This window comes from Alnus glutinosa, chromosome 4, assembly GCF_958979055.1.
Source record: "Alnus glutinosa chromosome 4, dhAlnGlut1.1, whole genome shotgun sequence".
In the NCBI taxonomy this organism is placed as follows: domain Eukaryota; kingdom Viridiplantae; phylum Streptophyta; class Magnoliopsida; order Fagales; family Betulaceae; genus Alnus; species Alnus glutinosa.
In genome coordinates, this window is record NC_084889.1 from 35,110,169 (window position 1) to 35,128,716 (window position 18,548).

At 35.2% G+C, this 18,548-nt stretch overlaps 3 protein-coding genes across 4 annotated transcripts; 1 reads left to right on the forward strand and 2 right to left on the reverse strand.

The window, feature by feature from the left end:
* The first annotated feature begins 7,377 nt into the window (after window positions 1-7,377).
* Window positions 7,378-8,824, forward strand: LOC133866909 (protein RGF1 INDUCIBLE TRANSCRIPTION FACTOR 1). Of its 2 annotated transcripts, none has more exons than XM_062303566.1 (4): window positions 7,378-7,525; window positions 7,618-7,863; window positions 7,970-8,110; window positions 8,423-8,824. In XM_062303566.1, exons 1-4 carry the CDS (start codon window positions 7,430-7,432, stop codon window positions 8,768-8,770), a joined length of 831 nt encoding a protein of 276 aa, XP_062159550.1. In that variant the 5' UTR covers window positions 7,378-7,429; the 3' UTR covers window positions 8,771-8,824. The 2 variants fall into 2 exon arrangements, with proteins under 2 accessions (XP_062159550.1, XP_062159551.1); XM_062303567.1 differs by having other exon boundaries at window positions 7,384-7,525; window positions 7,627-7,863.
* A 3,034-nt stretch (window positions 8,825-11,858) lies between these two features.
* On the reverse strand, window positions 11,859-13,811 carry LOC133865279 (small ribosomal subunit protein uS10y). The gene is made up of 3 exons (XM_062301656.1): window positions 13,522-13,811; window positions 13,040-13,153; window positions 11,859-12,243 (listed from the first exon to the last, which is right to left on the reverse strand). Exons 1-3 carry the CDS (start codon window positions 13,631-13,633, stop codon window positions 12,101-12,103), a joined length of 369 nt encoding a protein of 122 aa, XP_062157640.1. The 5' UTR covers window positions 13,634-13,811; the 3' UTR covers window positions 11,859-12,100.
* Window positions 13,812-15,284: 1,473 nt separating this feature from the next.
* LOC133866371 (uncharacterized) lies at window positions 15,285-16,112 on the reverse strand. Its single transcript, XM_062302878.1, has one exon. It carries the CDS (start codon window positions 16,110-16,112, stop codon window positions 15,285-15,287), a length of 828 nt encoding a protein of 275 aa, XP_062158862.1.
* Between the last annotated feature and the right edge of the window lie 2,436 nt (window positions 16,113-18,548).

An 18,548-nucleotide genomic window follows, 5' to 3' on the forward strand; every position in this document is an offset into this window, starting at 1 on the left:
TTCCCTAGGGAGAGTATTTTTGTTCAACCAAGACAATAATAATATAGTGGAGACATGAGATCATGTGACATGGAGAGCTCATTTTTTACACTAGTAAAAGGCTCTCCAGTCTCCACGTGACCTAGCCCTTAAAAAGTGAGGGCATGCAGTACTTATAATAAAACTCCTTTCTAAACAAAGCAAAATGGGTTTTAGTCTTTCAAAGAGGCTCTAGATTGGGATCTTGATCTTCAACAATTCAGACAGTAAATATGAGAGAGTTTTTATGGAGCTCACTTGCTCAAGCGAGTGGAGAGCCCAAAATTTGTTTGGTCAAATGGCTCCATAAGAGTTGTTTTATATTTACTACTTGAATCGCTAGCAATCCGAACGATTAAATCGATGAAAATCTTTTCATGTGAGACTCTCACCCACCAGGGACAGAAAGAACCCCTTGTGCGGCTCCCACTGACCCACCCTCTGTTTGTTCTTCTAAACCCACCTTGTCTGGTTCACTTCTGGATCTTTGACCATTGACCACCGAGCAAAAGACAACATCTTCAACTTGAATGAGTTTAGAGAGGAATATCTTGTCAGAAAGTTTGGACATTAGGGTTAATTTTTTCTTTCAAAAAAAATAAAAACTGGCCGCTGGATCCCTTGCACGTGAGGTTCTTGCTTAGTATAATACCTTTCTGCTTTTCATGGCACGTGGGGGGGTTGGCTACTCCTTTTCTTTGATTTGCTGCTGAGCATTTTCCTTTTTCTTTCTTAATGTTGGAGAGATATTTTGTTAATTGGGTTTAATTATTAACCAAACACATGCTTCATGCAACTGTCATTGGTCGGTGATGGTGATCTAGAGGCGCTTTATCACCCCCAAAAGTTCACTTATATATATATATATATAACCAATCTGGGATTTAATCATGTGAAAAGCTAATACCTTCATATGACTTAGAATACCAGACTTGAAATTGTATTCGTTGGGAACATTTTTTAACTCAGAATAGTGTTGTCAAGAGTACTACAATTTTTATTACAAATCTCTTATAAATTGATGTGACAGTTCATGTAATACTTACCACATCAACTACTTAAACGTGATTGTGTCTGATGTGGTACTATTACATGAACTGCCATATCAGTTTGTAAGTTCAACACTTATTACGTCAAATAATCATGTCAATCACTTAAATTTGGTTGTGTATAAATTGATGTGACAGTTCATGTAATACTTATCACATCAACTACTTAAATGTGATTGTGTCTGATGTGGTACTGTTACTGAACTGTCATATCAATTTGTAAGTCCAACACTTATTACGTTAGATAATCATGTCAATCACTTAAACTTGATTGTTTATAACATGACAGTGATTCATGGACTACTATATCAGTTTGTAAGTCACACAAAACTTATTATGTCAAACATTAAACAATTAAATTTGATTGTATCTAACGTAACGTAACAGTAGAGTTGGCAATTCGGGTTCACGGGTCGGGTTCGGGTCAACCCGACTGACCCGATTATATAAACGTGTCAACCCGAACCCGACCCGATTATTAATCGGGTTGTGACATGTGACCCGAACACGACCCGATTAATAATCGGGTAACCCGAACACGACCCGACAAACCCGACTAAAAAACGTGTCACCCGTTTACCCGACACGGCATCAATTTCACTGTTTTTACATGTTTCAACCTTCAATTTTTTTTTTTACCTTCAAATTTTTTTTTTAATCGGGTTATAATCGTGTTGGCAGGTCAACTCGGGTAATCGGGTTATAATCGTGTTGGCGGGTAATCGTGTTATCGGGTCAACCCGTTCAATCGGGTCATAATCGGGTCAACCCGATTATGACCCGAACCCGATTATAACAAACTCAAACCCGGTTTTTTCGTGTCGTGTTCGTGTCGGGTTCGCGGGTCGTGTCAAAAATTGCCAACCCTACGTAACAGTGTCACGTAACCTGAGTATTTTTCCCACTCAAAATGGGTTAGGGACACCTAAAAGGAATCTCAAATAAACAAAATATTCGGTGTTGCAAGAGCACTATTTCATAGATCCCAAGGTTGGCTCATACTAGCTTTGATCTTGCAATCCTTGAATCGAGCGATTTGATCAATCATTATGTGCTGCAAATGGGTATCAAAACTTGAACATTTTCGTCAAGTGCCTAACTTGTTCCCCTAGAGTAGAGTAGGTCTTTGAAGAAGACGACACATGTTTGATACGTTTGGTCGTCAAGCTTGTCTCTCTTGCTCTCATTTTTAGCATGCATGGCACGGGTGAAGTGGGAGTTAGCTATATCCCCTTCATCATGCTTGAGGCTTGAGCTACCCTCACATAAGACAACACACCTTAGGGGTTGACCCTAGACTAGAGGATTTTTCGTATAATATAAACTAATCTCTTCTTATTATTGTATTTAGTTTTAAAAATAATTTAGGCAAATCGTGATTTATCCCCGAGGCATAATTAGATTAAAAAAAAAAAATTGTTCATTTGATTACTACTTTAATTCTCTCAACACGTTTTTACCCTAGTAAGGTCTAATACGTAAAATATTTAACTTAAAGATTAACTTTTGAATCATGGTTAGAATTTAGGCCATTTGATATATATATATTTTTTTCTAATTAAAAAGATGAGAAGAGGCGACTAGTGTAATTACTCTCTTTGGACGTGACCATCGAGGTTCTCACTCACTGTGAAATATTCAGTTTGAGCCATAACTACTGCCTTAAAAGATGAATCCGTCACCACAGCCCAACCCTCTAATATAATACTATGTTACTATGGATTTTGGTCATCCGTTCAAATCACCTGAGTAAAGAATAAGAGTCCATTATCTTATGGTTGTGAAATTAAATGGAACTTTGTTAATGTATGAACTTTGGCATAACATGGCCTTAAAGAAATGAGAGAAGAATATACAAAAGAGAAAAGTTCGTACTCTATTTCATAATTGACAACTGAGCTCCAACTTAACTAATTTAAATAGTGAATTTAAAAACATAATACACCTTTCTCTAAACATTTTAAATCCACATGAAATACCCTTGATCTATTTGGGTGTCATTAACTAATTGTCCATTTGGTTTTGTTGCGACAGTTTTTGGGTGGTGATTTGGTAGCCTCTGCGGCTCTGCCAAACGGTCGAGTGTTCTTGGGTTACTGCAAAATAAAGGGAAATAAGGCCAAAGAGTTTGTCAGAGCGGGCCGACAGGAGATAGCTCCGATGCCTAAGCTAAATATTACTTAAGGAGGGTATACGTCTCCGATCGGCATTCAAACCCCCAATTAGCGAAAGTAGTCAATGGATTTCGACTGCTAGTGGGCTTAGACTAACGGCATCTTAAACATCAATTGGGCCTCCACCCAGTGGCCCAACTCCTAACAGGTTTAATGGTTTCAAAACTTGTAGTATGCAACAAAATAATAATAATAATAAAAAAAAAAAAAAAAAAAAAAATTTAAAATGCAGTTATGCGATTGATAAAATTACGGTTTGTCTTTTAGATTGCGATTTAAACCAAATCGCAAAAAAAATAGATCATTTGAAGTGTTTTTAAAAAATTGAGATTTTAAAATGTAGAAAAAATATGTATTTTCAAGTCGCAGTCAAGAGAGTACATTTAAAAAAACGCTCGATTTTAAAGGTTAAATTATAATTTTAAATGCCAAATTGTGATTTTACCAAGGGCTTAAGTAAGTTTTTTAAAAATAACGTTTTCAAATTGCACGTTTGAAATCGCAAACCCAAATCAACCCTTAAAATCGTATGTTTTAAAGTACGCACTCTCTTGCCTATAGTTTGAAAACGTAGATTTTTTCACATTTCTCAAACCCCCCCCCCCCCCTCCCCCCCATTTTTTCAATTACACTACCAAATGTGATACTTCCTGTGATTTTGCTTAAAAGCGACCATGCGAAATAGCGGGGCCAAACTCACTCTAAAATATAATAATAGTTCAAAAACCTCGACCATGAAGCAATTTAAACTTGAAATTCAACCCCCAAACTCCTTCCGGCCACTAAATTCATATGCCCTAACCGACATGCTCACTAAATTTTGCTGTATGGATTCTTAATAATTTAAACAGTAAATATGAAAGAGTTCTTATATGATCAATATATTCAAACAAATTTTAAACTTTTCACCTTTCCATACAGATCTTCTCACATTTACTTGTCAAAATATTATAACATTGTGAAGAACAAAGTGCCATTTCAAATTCCTTGCACCAAATTTATATGCCCTAACCGACATGCTCACTAAATTTAGGCAGCTCAAAGGCTACATAGAGAAGGAGGATTGAAGTGATCTTCCCTGATTTTTGGTAAAAACCACTTTACTAAAACCTGTGCTTTGCACTGTGATGAGGCACGCCATGATTGATGAGCAGTGACAGAACTGGAGCTACTGCATATATATATATATATATATATATATATATATATATATATATATATATATATATATATATATATATATATATATATATATATATATATATATATAATTGAAAAAATTGAAGGGTATATGGGGAATGATGCAATATATATATAATTTCTTGACCACTACAAAACCCTAAAAAATAACTCTAATAATAAGCTGGAGTACATAGGCTCAACAAGCGAGGTCTTCCTCAAAATTAGCACTAAAATAAACCCCATAATTAATTAGGCCATTATTTTTGCTCACTAGTGCTTTGTGAGTTGTTTCTGTCTGCCTCAAATATGTGTGTGAGTGTGACAAAAAACCACATAATAATAATAATAAAAAAAATTATTATTAATTTATTATCATTTAGGCAACAGTTTCTCCAATATTGGAGTGGTTGCATGTAAATATGTAATGTTGTTGCCATGTTTGATTCCCCAAAAACCGGGTTTTCTCCTCGTACGTGCTCTTTGTTTTTGGCTTTCTTATCATCATCTTTACTGTTAGGCATGCTGCCATTGCTGTTTCTGACCCGATTCATGGCATTTGATGCTTTTGGACAGTACTGTTCTTAAAGAGTAATGCTACACATCATCCCCTTGTCCTCTTTTTGTCCTCTCAAAATTGATGTGGCTCATAAAATCACTATTGAATTTTTAATATATCACTATTGAATTTTGATCCAATGGTGATTTTAAGAGCCACATCAATTTTGGGAGGACAAAAGAAGGACAAGGGGATGATGTGTAGCATTACTCATTCTTAAACGCCACATAAATCATTATGCCTGTGAATTTCCCACATAAATTTTGAAACAAAATCGTAAAAATGTTTCCTTTACATACATTTCAAAACATATCTCGTGATTTTATCTTATGTTTAACTTGTTTTGAAACCGCTAAATTATGTGTTATAATTCGTGTTAATTTTGTATCGGGTTTACAAGTTTTGTAAAATATTGTTAATTTTAAATATCACGTGTCAGGTTTGGTTCGTCGAGACATGGGTACGTATATATGTAAAAAATTATATATGTCAAACATAACTACGATTCATTTAATTAAATGTGTTAGACTTCTCAATCAAATATTAACTCGCTAATTTTATATTAGGTTCTTATCAAATTTGCGAGAAAATAGGGGGAAAAAAAAAAAAAAAAAAAGAAGATAAAATTTTAAAATTATGATTGATGTGTGATGAAGGTTTGGTTTGTAGAAACCTAACAAAAGGGACTACGCCTATAGATCGAGTGAATTGATCGAGCCCCGAAAAGGGCATGAAGTGGGAAATAGTTTCAAGGGACAGCCGACATATGAGAATTATGAGCTGGGTTGGGGATAAAAATTGCACCCGAAATAAAAATTAAATAAAACATTAAGCCCTATATATATATATATATATGGATGGACCCATGTATTTAAATTTTCTTTTAAATTTTTTTTTATTGAGTTAAATATATATGTATTTTTAAGCTTAAAAATTAGACTTAGCTCCTACAAAAATAAAAATATGACCCTTATTCATACTTTGGCTTCTCGAGATGAAAAATTTTGATTCCATCCAAATATATAGTGAAATCTTATTTTCGAAAATGTCATTAGAAAATGAAATTTCACCATTGGTTAGATCCATTAATCCTAAAGGTACGTGTTATAGTCGATAGATTATTATTTATCTTAAAAGTTAATTAAAATGGTAAAAGATTTTAGATTTAATTATTTAATTAATGTTTTAACAATAACTTTATTAATTCCTTAATTAAGGGGGCCTTTCGGATTACCACTTTTGCTTCTCTTAAACACCTTCTCTTGTTCTCTAATTACTTCACTTTGAAGTCATAGAGACAATTAATACAAAGAATAATATACTGAAAAGTACAGAAGAATAAGAGAGACGTACGTGCGGGAAGACAATATCTGGCAAATAATAATTATTTTTTTCTGAGGAAAGAAGAACTTTTTAGCGGTAATTAAAAAAGACTCTTTTTATTTTTATTTTTTGAAAATAAGACTCTTTTTATTTTAGTTGTGCTTTATTAACTAACTTTGGCCGACTTCATAACAAGCAAGTGGTAATAATTAACAAAATTTAAATAAATAATAATAATAATAATATAAAAACAAACAAGTGGCAATGTAGCTAATTGATTCCATCCACACCTTGGATCAACTCAACCTGACTCCTAAACTCAAATATCTCAATGACCAAGATTTTTCATGGGGGCAAAACATTAATGAGGAAATGTGTGTATTTGAAGGATTTCAAAATCTGGGGAGGATGGATACCCTCCGCTCCAGATTTGAAATCTCTAGCAATTTGATATCTGTATTGCTATTCAGACAACAAATATTAAAAAGCTATTATGGGATTTATTTACTCAAGCAGAAGAACGAGCTGTTCGAAATCTATTTGAATAAATAGACTTACTAGTAATCAACATCAATCTATCGGCCCTGATTTTGTCCCTAACAATCAAATGACCAATGGATGAACATTTAGCTTCTTCTTCTTCTTTTTTGTAAGTATTTGGCTCGTAATTAGTTAACAAACATATAAGTTCAGCATATCATTGTTTGTTTCTTTCTTGATTTCAAAGCCCAAATGCAAGTGGGTAGCTCCAACCAATTTCACCAATGAAGAGATGAGAATATCAAAGAACAAAATGGTAAGAAAAAAGAAAAAGAAAAAAGGAATTAAATTGCTAGGGCAGCTCCTTCAAGGAGAGGTTATTTAGTTTAGCATTAGAGCTCTTTAGCCAAGGAGATGAGAAAGAATAGTTAATTAAAGAGGGTTTTTAGAGAATGGGAGACACGGGAACAGCGCCCACGTTCCCCTCATATATATCTTACTTCCTTTATTTATTGCCCATCTCTCTCTCTCTCTCTCTCTCTCTCTCTCTCTCATATGACATTGACAAAATATGTTGTGTAGGTCTCCAAGGAATAAATATATACCCTTTCCTCTCTTGTGAACCTCAATAAATACTCTTTATCTCCATGCCCTTCTCCCTCTCTCTTCTTTCTTCATACCACTACTTTGATAACACTTCAAAAGAGGCCTCTTTCTGTCCTTCAAGTGTTTATGTGATCATGGTTTGTCTTTCTCCTTCTCCTTCTCCTTCTCTTTCTCTTCCTCTTTCTCTCTAGTTTTTATTCATGGGTTTTTGTTGTATTCATTGGTTTAGGGAATTCAGAAGCCTGCATGGTTGGAAGCCCTCTACACGCAAAAATTTTTTGCGGGTTGCTCCTATCATGAAACAGCAAAGAAGAACGAAAAAAACATTTGCTGCTTGGATTGCTGCACAAGTATTTGCCCCCATTGTTTGCCGTCGCATCGCTTCCATCGGCTTCTTCAAGTTCGTCGTTATGTATATCATGATGTCGTCCGGCTCGAAGATCTTCAGAAGCTCATAGACTGCTCTAATGTTCAGGTAATTAATAAGCAATCAAATTAATTATTCTCTTGTGCTATGTTTGGAGTTTAATTAGTTCATCATATATATGGTTTGCTGATTTTGATGAAACTTCAATATATAGCCTTATACAATCAATAGTGCCAAAGTGGTGTTTATCAAGAAGAGGCCTCAAAACAGGCAATTCAAGGGGTCCGGAAACTACTGCACTTCCTGTGACAGAAGCCTCCAAGAACCCTTTATCCATTGCTCTCTGGGCTGCAAGGTAATTAATTTATGATGGTTATGTTAATTACCATGTTTAGTTTCTTTCCATGCTAAATTATTCAAAAGGGATTAATTCCCATGATTACTCAAACGTATTAAAAGGATATAAGTCATTTTGTGTAACAACAAAAACCCTAGAGAATTCATGCAATTCAATTCGCGCATATGTATAAAACTAAATTGTCATTGAATCACGCCACATGATGAATGTTAAATCACTAATTATCCAAAAAATTTAAGTTGATAAGAAAAGTTATAGAACTCAAGACTTCGAACTTTGATATCATATTTCTGATTATGAATTATGCAGGTGGATTTTGTGCTCAAGCACTATAAGGACCTCTCGCCATACCTGAGGGCATGCAACACTTTGCAACTAAGCCCTGACTTCTTGATCCCACAAGACATGGGAGACGATGAGGTGACGACGGAGACACCTCATTCCACAATCGTGGACTATGATGAGCCAATGAGCTCGTCGTCGGATTCATCAGGGTCTGAGAACATGAGTGTGGCATGCACTCAGATTGTCCGAAAGAAGAGAAGCGGGCTATATGTGTGTTCAAGATCGGCTAATTATAATAGGGTTTCTGATGAAGACATGGCTACTAGCATGAGTAGAAGAAAGGGCATCCCTCATAGATCTCCCCTATGTTAGACAAAGTGAACTTTTCTTACTACAATTTCACTTTTCATGATCATTTTGACTGAATCCTTGATCAAATGCCTATCATCTCTCTCTCTCTCTCCCTCTCTCTCTCTCTCTCTGAAAGTTAATTCATGAAGTTTTTGAGTTAATTTAATTAATCACTTGGTCGGGGGGTTTTGTCTTAATTAATGGCATCACGTGATTCCCAATTCCAAGTTGTGGTTTGTACATTTTTTTTTTTTTAATTTCCCTTTCGGTTTCTTCATATCATATGATTATTAATAACATTATTAATTGAAGTCATGACTTGGAGTGTCTTCGATCACCCTGTACCATACTTCTAAATTACCTACCTACTATATTTGTTTGCACAAGTTTTATAGCATGAGTTCTATTATGAGTGCAAGGCATTTTGCAAACCAAATGGAGAATTTTATAATAAAATATAAAATGTAAGAGAATAGCGGAAGTAGAAAGAGAAAAAAGCACAGAAATTATGGATTGGTTACGTCCACCACTACGAAGTGTCGTGTAGGGCTAAATTTTTATTCTCTTAATTTATTGGTTTGGTTAACTCTATTTATAAAAATAAAAATAAAGGGGTAGGTGAAGTGAGCTAATTAAGAGAGGTAATCAAATCCTATAAATTTGATTAATTAAAACAAATAAATAACCTATAAGAAAAATAACCAACATGAAAAATATTCCAAGTAGGAAGAGGGCACATGCATATGTGATTGTCCTACGTGTGCAAATCAAATTGATCATAAACTAAAACTAAAGTACTGATGTTATTGCTAAACCCTATAATCTTTGTCACCCTCTCATGATGGGGGGCTTCTTTCTTTGACTTTGACTACAACAACACCGTCCTCTCCTCTATGTGAGAGAGAGAGAGAGAGAGAGAGAGAGAGAGAGAGAGAGAATTTAAACAGTAATTTGACTGGTCAAACCCCATGCTCAATGGCAAGGACGACAAGGTATGATATATTAGGGTTAGGGTTGTCTCGGGAAGAGTCTTTCATTTTTGTTTTGATGAGAGATTGTGGTCTCAAAGAAAGGAAGAAAAATAAATAAATTATATTAGGGACTATGTTATATACCTATTGTTGTATTCATTTGGAGTCATCAAACCCATCTTTCTAAATTACCATAATTTTTTTTCCTTTATGATATATAAAGAATGTAACGTTATTTCATGAAAGAAATGATTTGATTTTGTTGCAGCAAAATAAATTACTGGTTCAGATTTAATTTCAAGTTTTATGTGAGAGTGAAAAATTAAATCTGAACCATTAAAAACTACAAAAAGTTTCTTATATATATTTACAGCTCCTAAGCCAAATCCATAAAGGAACCGAGGGCGAATCCAGAAATTGTGGTATGGGGTGCAAAAATATAAAAAGACCTTTTTTGGGGAATTTATTTTAAAAATTTTGGGGGTCAAAATTATACATTTTTAAGGAATTTTTATAATTTTCAAAATTATATATTACCCCAAAATTCTTGTGTTCTTCCTCTTAGTACTTTTTTCTCTTTACATTTTATATTTTATTTTTATTTTAAAAATATTATGGGTATTACTATGATCAACATAAGTAACTACTCTTGCAAGAAAACTCATTTCAGACCAAGAACAGCATAATAAGTTCAACTCTACATTATTCTTAGCCTCTTTCAATTCCAGATTAGTAAAAGCCCTCACTTCTTTGATCACCTTGATTTTGGCAGCTGCGTCAAACTTGTCCACTAGTAATGGTCAAGATTGGGCTATTCCCATTAGCAAGGGTGTTTGAGTTAAAACTCTGTCCTACTAGGTCAGTTGGTTATGTTGGCTGGTTTTGCTTGAAATCTGAAAGTGGGCTTGTTTTATGTCCATGGCTATGGCCTATGTGCTTGGTTGGATTTCTAGCAATCTTATTTCTTATATTTGCTAGGGACCTCACATGGGCCTTTCAGTACCACCAATGCATGTATAGGGCTGTAGATGAATTAATCCGTGTGCCATTCTGCATGAGATTGACTTGTATAAGCTCTACTCAAACTCATTTCATTTAATAGATCAACCCAAATAAGCTCTACTCGAACTGAGTTCATTTAATATATGAGTCGTTTGTGAACACAAAATTACACTCGATTATTAAATGAAGCATACTCAAATAAGCTCGACTCAACTCCATTAATGTTCTTGAACATAACTCGTATAAGCTCAGCTCAACTCGTTCATATATCTTTGTAAATACTTATGTTTGTAATGTATTAGTATTAACATAATAACTAATTAGTTAATAAACTAACATATTAATTGGTTAGTTAATATATATTAAAGGTCCGTTTAGGTTTGCGATTTCAAAAAGTGCAATTTAAAAATAACGATTCTAAAATGTGCGATTTAAAAAAGTGATTTTTAAAAACACAACTAAACGTTTGGTAAAATTGCAAGTTAGTTTTTAAAATCCTTCATTTAAAAAAAATAAAACACCTTCTTACCTGGGATTTTAAAAAAAAAAAAAAAAAATTAATTAATTTTTTCCGTTTCCAAATCGCAATTTTTAAACAATTTATTTTCTACAATTTGATTTAAAATCACACTTTTTGTTTACGAATTTGCAATCTCAAACGTTACTCAGAGAAACAATTAAATATAGTTTAGAATACATATAATTAAAGAAACTGTTGATTGCAACCATGTCATTTAATACTCGCAAGTAATACTACATGGAGAACTCGTGTCTTCCTTGAGTCCTCCAAAAAAATGATGTGCCTTTTAAAATTACCATTGCGTGATAAACCACTATAAAATTTTGATACAATGATGATTTTAAAAGTCACATCAATTTTGAAAAAACTCAAAAAAATATGAATACTCGCATATACTCTCGTTTTGTCAAGTATTCAAGATCAAATATGGCAATGAATAATTGGACAAAATTTCCTCTAACCCCATCTATAAATTTGCCACATCTGTTAGCCAGTGAGAAACACATTATTTTTTTAATTAACATATGAAAAGTACATGATTATATATATTTCTCACATGCTCAATGGATACACAGCAATTATATAAACCAAATTAGAGAAAATTCTTTCAACTCAGTTCGGAGGAAAGTTATGTCTTGAATAATCATTAAAAAATCTCAACTTTAGAAAACTGCAAAAACCAAAATCCCTCACAGAACAGGGCAATATACTGAAAACACACATACTGCACTAACCCTATAGCGCCAATCAAGTTGTGAGGCTTGACAATGTATGTTCCAAGACAACAGGGCAACATAAAGTAAAGATTCTAATTAACTAAAAAGATTAGAAGAGGGAGACTGCAAAAGTAGGCGGCGTTCAAGAATCTGCAATGGTAACTTCAACCTCCACACCAGGTTCAATAGTAATAGAGGTAATCTGCTTAACGACATCTGGGGAGCTGAAGAGGTCAATAACTCGCTTGTGGACACGAAGCTCAAATCTATCCCAAGTGTTGGTACCTAAACCCAGAAACCAAGACTAAAAAATTATTCAAACAAGAAAGTACACCCAAGAAATCATAATAAACCTATATTCAGAATAACACCTAGCAAACAGGAATCTTTTCGCTTTTCATAAACATATGTATGAGCAAAACTTAGTAGACATAAGACCATAAAATGGTTTACTTTTCCAAGTCACTATGCAACAAGGTATACAGGGTGATCATAAGACTTATGAGTAATGTTACTCTTCACACTCATTTCACATTGAGTCAGAAGCCACTTAAAAAATACGCTGCATCAGCCATTGTGAAAGGGGTGTGATAAATGGATGTGAAAAGTAGCATCACTCGAGACTAATATACTTGAACCGCTGCGTCTTTCCTTTCACAGTTTAAAGAAAGCTAATATTAGCATAAACAATAAAAGTGGTGGTAAGTGAGGTACAAAGTTACTGAAGAGTGCAATAAGTTGCAATGACTGCTCTGCTCTGAAGTGTCTCTAGGAACCATAAAAATGTATTATTCATTAAAAATAACATAGGACAAGAAAATAGCTAAAATTACATAGTGCCTAATTTTATATGTCAACTTTGATTAGGTCCAAAATGAAGTAATGCTAATCCAGCCTTCAGTTTCAAGTATGCAGTGTGTATTGAGCCCCATAGATTCAAGGTTTGTAAGTGGAAGCACGAGTAACAGCTGGCTAACTAATCAACCATTAAAGAAATGCTCTTTAAATTGGATAAGATATGATTATAGATTGAATATTGACAAGCATTTGAATCCAAGAAGTGTAAGATATCACAATATACCTTCACCACAAGGGGACTTCCTGGTAGTGATGAGCAGAACCTTGGTGGGCATTCTCACGGGTCCCTTAACCCTCAATCGCTTGTCCTTGGCACCACGAACCAAATCAGTACAAACTGTGAACCACAAAAGCAACCAAAAACCTGAGTCTCACAGATGCCAAGTATTCCAAACATTTCAAGATGCAAAAAAAAAAAACCCCTAACGAAAATCAAATTAGAAAAAACTAGAAAAGAAACCCATAATAAAACACCCCATCGCTGAAAGCTGAAATCAAATTAGAAAAACTAGAAAAAAGCCCCGATTGGGTCTCATCTAATATAGAAGATAAACCAAAATTCATCTCAAAACAACGAAACCCAAATCAACCCAAAGATAATAATCAAAGAGACATTAAACCCATAACTCAGAACCAAATTTATTACACGATTTCATCATCATCTCATCACCTTATGGGCCAAAATGAAAGCAAAAAAAAAACTACCTTTCTCGAGGTTCTTGACGTTCTTGGAGGAGAGAGTGATCCTGATCTTGTGAATCTGCTCCTGGGGTTCTTCCACACCTTGCTGCTTCGGCGGCTTCATTGCGTACGCCATCTTTACGAGCTGAAGGGTAAGTTCGGTAAAGAAGATAGATTTTAGGTGTCGCGTGTGGTTATTCGTTGATTACAGAAGAAATCTCCCACAGGTACAGATGGGAAAGAAAAAAAAGAGAAGGAAAATGAAGCGGCTTTCTATGATTTTGGAAGCAGCTAGGGTTTCTGGGGGGTAGGACTGTAGGAGAAGGCGATGCGATGGTTGTCTTTGCAACTGGGTGACGTGGCAGTGCCACGTCTTACTGCCACGTCAGCTCATTAAAAACAAAACCAAATTATGAAACGAAAACTCGTAACTTTCCCCCCAAATCTTTGAGCCGAGCCCTGTCAAACGAAAAGCCTCACCTGATCACCTCCTGCACACGATTCATAGGCGCCGGCCGCCGACGAGATTAGTGGCATCAGGTAAGAACCTATTTTTTTTTTAGGTATTTTATGCTCCGTTTGTTTCGACGTAAAATAATTTTTGAAAAATAATTTCAGCATTTCCCGGTGTTTGGTGGGGGCGATAATAATAGTCAACCGAAAAATGATTTCTGTTTGACCAAAAATACTTAGTAAATTTCGAAAAATTAAAAAGCGTAAATCATTTTTCGAAGACGCTAGACGCATTCGACCCCTATTAAACGACACAGTCAACCTTCACTTCAAGTAGTCGACAATCACCGAAATCGCCGGTACTGAAATCCGAAAGCATCCGGTTACTGTCGCCGGAATCCGGCAACGGAATCCGATCAGCCCAGATTCCGACGACCGTATTCCGGCCATCTGGCCGGAATCTTGCCAGAACGGCCGGATCTGGCCAGAACATCCCGGCCAAAACCGTCAGCTAGCAAGGAAATTCCGGCCAGAACGGTCGGATCCCTGCCGACTGGCCGGGATCTGGCCAGAACGGCCGGATTCCGGCGATTCTGGCAGATTCTGGCCGGAATGACAGAATCCGGTAAAAGTGATCGGAATCCTGTCTGACAATGACGGAATCACGTATTCAGTAATTTTTTTTTTATATTATTTTACATTAATATTTATATGTTTTGAATAAAAATTAATTTTTATAGGTTAATATGATTGAATAAAAATATTAAAAATATTTATGATTTTTCGTACGAGCCAAATATCGAAAAATGCTTTCGCCGAAAAATATTTTCCAGAAAAATGACTTTCTTGAAATCATTTTACGAGGAAAACCATTTTACGTCGAAACAAACGGAGCATTATTTTACTTATAGCTGAACAATATTTTGAGATAGCTGACCAGAGGCTAGCGTTATCGAGCAGAGAGGCCCGGTCTAAATTCACAAACTAATTCCTGTATCCCATGAGAACTGCCACTACCCACGTGGAGCGCTTAAAAATGGTTCTTTATCTTTTACTTTGATCAATCAACCATTGTTGACTTTTTTTTTTTTTTTTTTTTTAATTTTATGAACTAAACCTTTATAAACCAAACACTTAAAAAAATACACTCCAGAATAAAATACGGAAGAACGAACCAACTAGTTAGGGACAGACCCCCTAACTGAGAACAAGAAAACACAAAACACCTGCTGAACAAAACAACAGAACACAAGTAAACAGGGACAGCCCCTCAAACAGCAACAGACATCCAGAAAGCAAGTTGCTGTAAAAACAAAGAAACATGCCCAAGCAATCTAATAATGAATAAGACCCTGCAGATTCCAGCTATAAGCAAGTGCAAGGTTCTTTCCAGTACACTGCTTTGAACCCTTAGCCAGGAGCCTAGAACCAACTTGCCATTTGATTTGGCTCACTATATCTTCTTCCGTTTTAGGCGTGTTGCCATGCAGAAGGGCATTTTTCTGCCACCATAGATGGTACACAACTGCAGCAAGGCTTAATCTGCATGCATTAGCTTTCAAACTTGTACCTTGCAAATCTTTAATAAACCACCATATCACCTCTTCCCAGTCTACTGGAAGATTCGGAATGAGACAAATAGACACTACTGCCGGCCATACCCATAGACTAAAACTACAAGCAAAGAATAGATGTCCCCTGTTTTCTTGGCAGCCATAACCAAATATGCATGCACTAGAACCAGAAAAGCCCCAAGAACACATCTTCTCCTTTGTAACTAAAGCATCCCTTAGAGCCAACCAGAGTATAAGGACATGTCTAGGAATAGCTTGGGGAAACCACACCACTTTTTGCCAATTCACATCCGGAAGTTTCACCCTAAGTTTATTCCAAGTTTCTGCACAGGAGTATACTTCTTTGCTGGCTTTCCAAACATGAATGTCTTCTACACCAATAGCAACCTCCGGAAAACGGCTTTGAATATCTACTAGATTGTCCGATCGAGCACTTGGCCAATACCATTCACCATTTCTAATAATGGACGAGAGCTTAGAACCAATAGCTCTTCCAGCATCATACACAGCTCGATAGCCATATCGATCAAAGAGATACCCTTCTGGTTGCCAAGAATCAAACCATATATAAGAAAATTTTACTGTCATCTTGATGTATGACGTAATTTACTAATATTTTCAGTGAAAATAAAAGTAAAAAAAATGTCAAAAATAATACTAAAGCAGAACCGTTTGATTAGAAGTTTACTTGTTCGGAAACAATGAAAGTACAAAAGGAAAGACTTGATTGTTAAGTCAGGATTTTATTTTATTTTATTTTCTTATTTAGAATTAAGATTTTATTTCCTTTACTTACTAGGACTAGATTTGCATTATTTATTTATTTTCCTTACTATAATTGGATTTATTATTCTTACTAGGAATAGGTTCACTTTTATTTATTTTGTAATATTTTCCTTTTTAGGAATAGGTTTACTATTACTATTAGGATTATAATTACTTTATCTACAAGTATTTTTCTTCCATAAATAGGTTTCCTTGCTATGTAAAACTCAATCAATTGAATTATTATCAAATCAGATAATTCTCTCTCAAATGCTCTGTGGAGTTTTATCTTTCTTTTAGCATGCGGGCTTGTTTTATCTTTTTGGGTAGAAGACGAAGACACTTCTCCTTGCAAAATCAAAGACGCTGCTCTTTGATTAATTAGCTAGTCTTCCGCTACGTCACATCTCCAACTTTGAAACTGAGAAAATCTTTAGCCTCACTCCTAAGTTTCAAAGTCTTCCTCCAACTCCATGAGCAAGTTTGGGGAATAGGAATCTGCCAAAAGCTTTTCCCCTTCAACCACGCATCTTCCACCCAAGCAAAACAACCCAAAGAGAGCCAGCCCTAGCAAATAAATTCTAGATGTGGACCATCATATAAGCTTTATTCCAAATCTCCAATCCCTTGATGCCCAACCCCTCTTCGAAGAACTTGGTTTTTAACCACTTGCAGTTAGCCATGTGCAGTTAGCTACGTGGGTTACGCGTAGTGAATCCAGTTGTTGTTAAATGTATATTTAGAGACGTGGCATTTTATATATGTGGCTATTTAGCCACATGCCACCCCAAGTGGCTAAATGCAATTTTATTTTTTAAAAAAAATGGGCACTTCTAGCCACGTGTAATTAAAGTCACGTAGCTAAAAAAAATTATTCTTTAAAAAAAAAAATACGACAAAAAAAAAAGAACAGAATATCTATTCTTTTTTTTTTTTCTCCCAATATTGTATATATACGATATTTCCGGCGTACATCCAGGCCGGGATAGACAATCACCCAATCGTCGGATTCGAACCCATCAAACCAAAAATCGGAAAAACCTAATCACGTACATTAGATTCAAAAAACCAAAACAACAAAAATCCAGTTGCCAAGAATCAAACCAAAAAAAAAAAAAAGAACCAATTCGCTGGCCATCAAACCTAAACAACAAAAACCTACTCGCCCACTCGCCGAAAATAATCAAACCAAAACAACAAAAACCCAAAATCAGATTCAAAATCCAGGCAGCTCTCCGATCCCTGCATCACCGAAACATCAAGGGATAAGAGAGAGATATCAGCACAAGAGAGAGAGAGAGAGAGAGAGTGAGAGAGAGTACTTGTGGTCGATGGAGATCCACGGCCGACGAGCGTGAGTCGGCTGGATCTCCTCCATCTCTGAGAGTCGGTCGATCTCGATCTCTACCTCTCGGACCATGACCCTTCGGATTCTAGCATCGTTGTCGACCACGACTCTATCTCATAATCACTATAGATCTCTCTCTCTCCAGCTCTCTCTGTCTCCCTCTTCCATCCCCCTCTCTGTGTGGAAAAAAAAAAAAAAAAAAAAAAAAAAAAAAAAAAAAAAAGGAGAAGAAGGAAAGGCCTGCGTGGGAAAAATGGGAAAAAGGAAGAAAATGAAAAGAATAGTTAAAAAAGGGGACCGGGGAAATTTTTTTTAAAAAAAAAAAAAAATATTAAGAACGAGAGAGATAAAGAGGAGGGAAATATTAAAGATGGGGGAAATTAGAAATAGGTTGGAGGGAAGTTTTAGCAATTAATGATAATTAGCCATGTGATTGATGTGCCACGTGGCCAATAAATAAGGAGAAATGATCCCTACACTCATTTCTCACAACAGTTCCACAACAAGCTGATGTGGCTGGTAATATTTTATTACTTTTTTTGTTTTCTTTTGTTTTCTTTTTGTAAAAAAATAATAAAATACTACCAGCCATGTCAGCTTGTTGTGGGACTGTTGTGAGAAATGAGTGTAAGGATCATTTCTCATAAATAAGTAGCTAAAATTTTAAATCTTAAAATAATTTTAATAAATTAGCCATGTGGCTTATGTGTCACGTGGCCAATTGGTGACGTGGGCAATAAACCACATGGCTACAATTTTAAATAAACAAAAAAAGAAGTTAAAATAATTTTAATAAATTAGCCATGTAGTTTATGTGCCACATGGCCAATTGGTGACGTGGATAATAAACCACATGGCTAAAATTTTAAATATAAATATAAAAAAATTAAAAAAAAAAAGTTAAAATAATT

Excerpts from the sequence above, each read along its gene's own strand:
- LOC133866371 (XM_062302878.1), bottom strand. The coding sequence starts at position 16,112 with ATGACAGTAAAATTTTCTTATATATGGTTTGATTCTTGGCAACCAGAA.
- LOC133865279 (XM_062301656.1), bottom strand. The coding sequence starts at position 13,633 with ATGGCGTACGCAATGAAGCCGCCGAAGCAGCAAGGTGTGGAAGAACCC. Across the intron at positions 13,154-13,521 it reads CGTCAAGAACCTCGAGAAAG|TTTGTACTGATTTGGTTCGT; the intron begins GTAGTTTTTTTT and ends TGTGGTTCACAG. Across the intron at positions 12,244-13,039 it reads GAAGTCCCCTTGTGGTGAAG|GTACCAACACTTGGGATAGA; the intron begins GTATATTGTGAT and ends TTCTGGGTTTAG.
- LOC133866909 (XM_062303566.1), top strand. The coding sequence starts at position 7,430 with ATGCCCTTCTCCCTCTCTCTTCTTTCTTCATACCACTACTTTGATAAC. Across the intron at positions 7,526-7,617 it reads CAAGTGTTTATGTGATCATG|GGAATTCAGAAGCCTGCATG; the intron begins GTTTGTCTTTCT and ends TCATTGGTTTAG. Across the intron at positions 8,111-8,422 it reads ATTGCTCTCTGGGCTGCAAG|GTGGATTTTGTGCTCAAGCA; the intron begins GTAATTAATTTA and ends TGAATTATGCAG.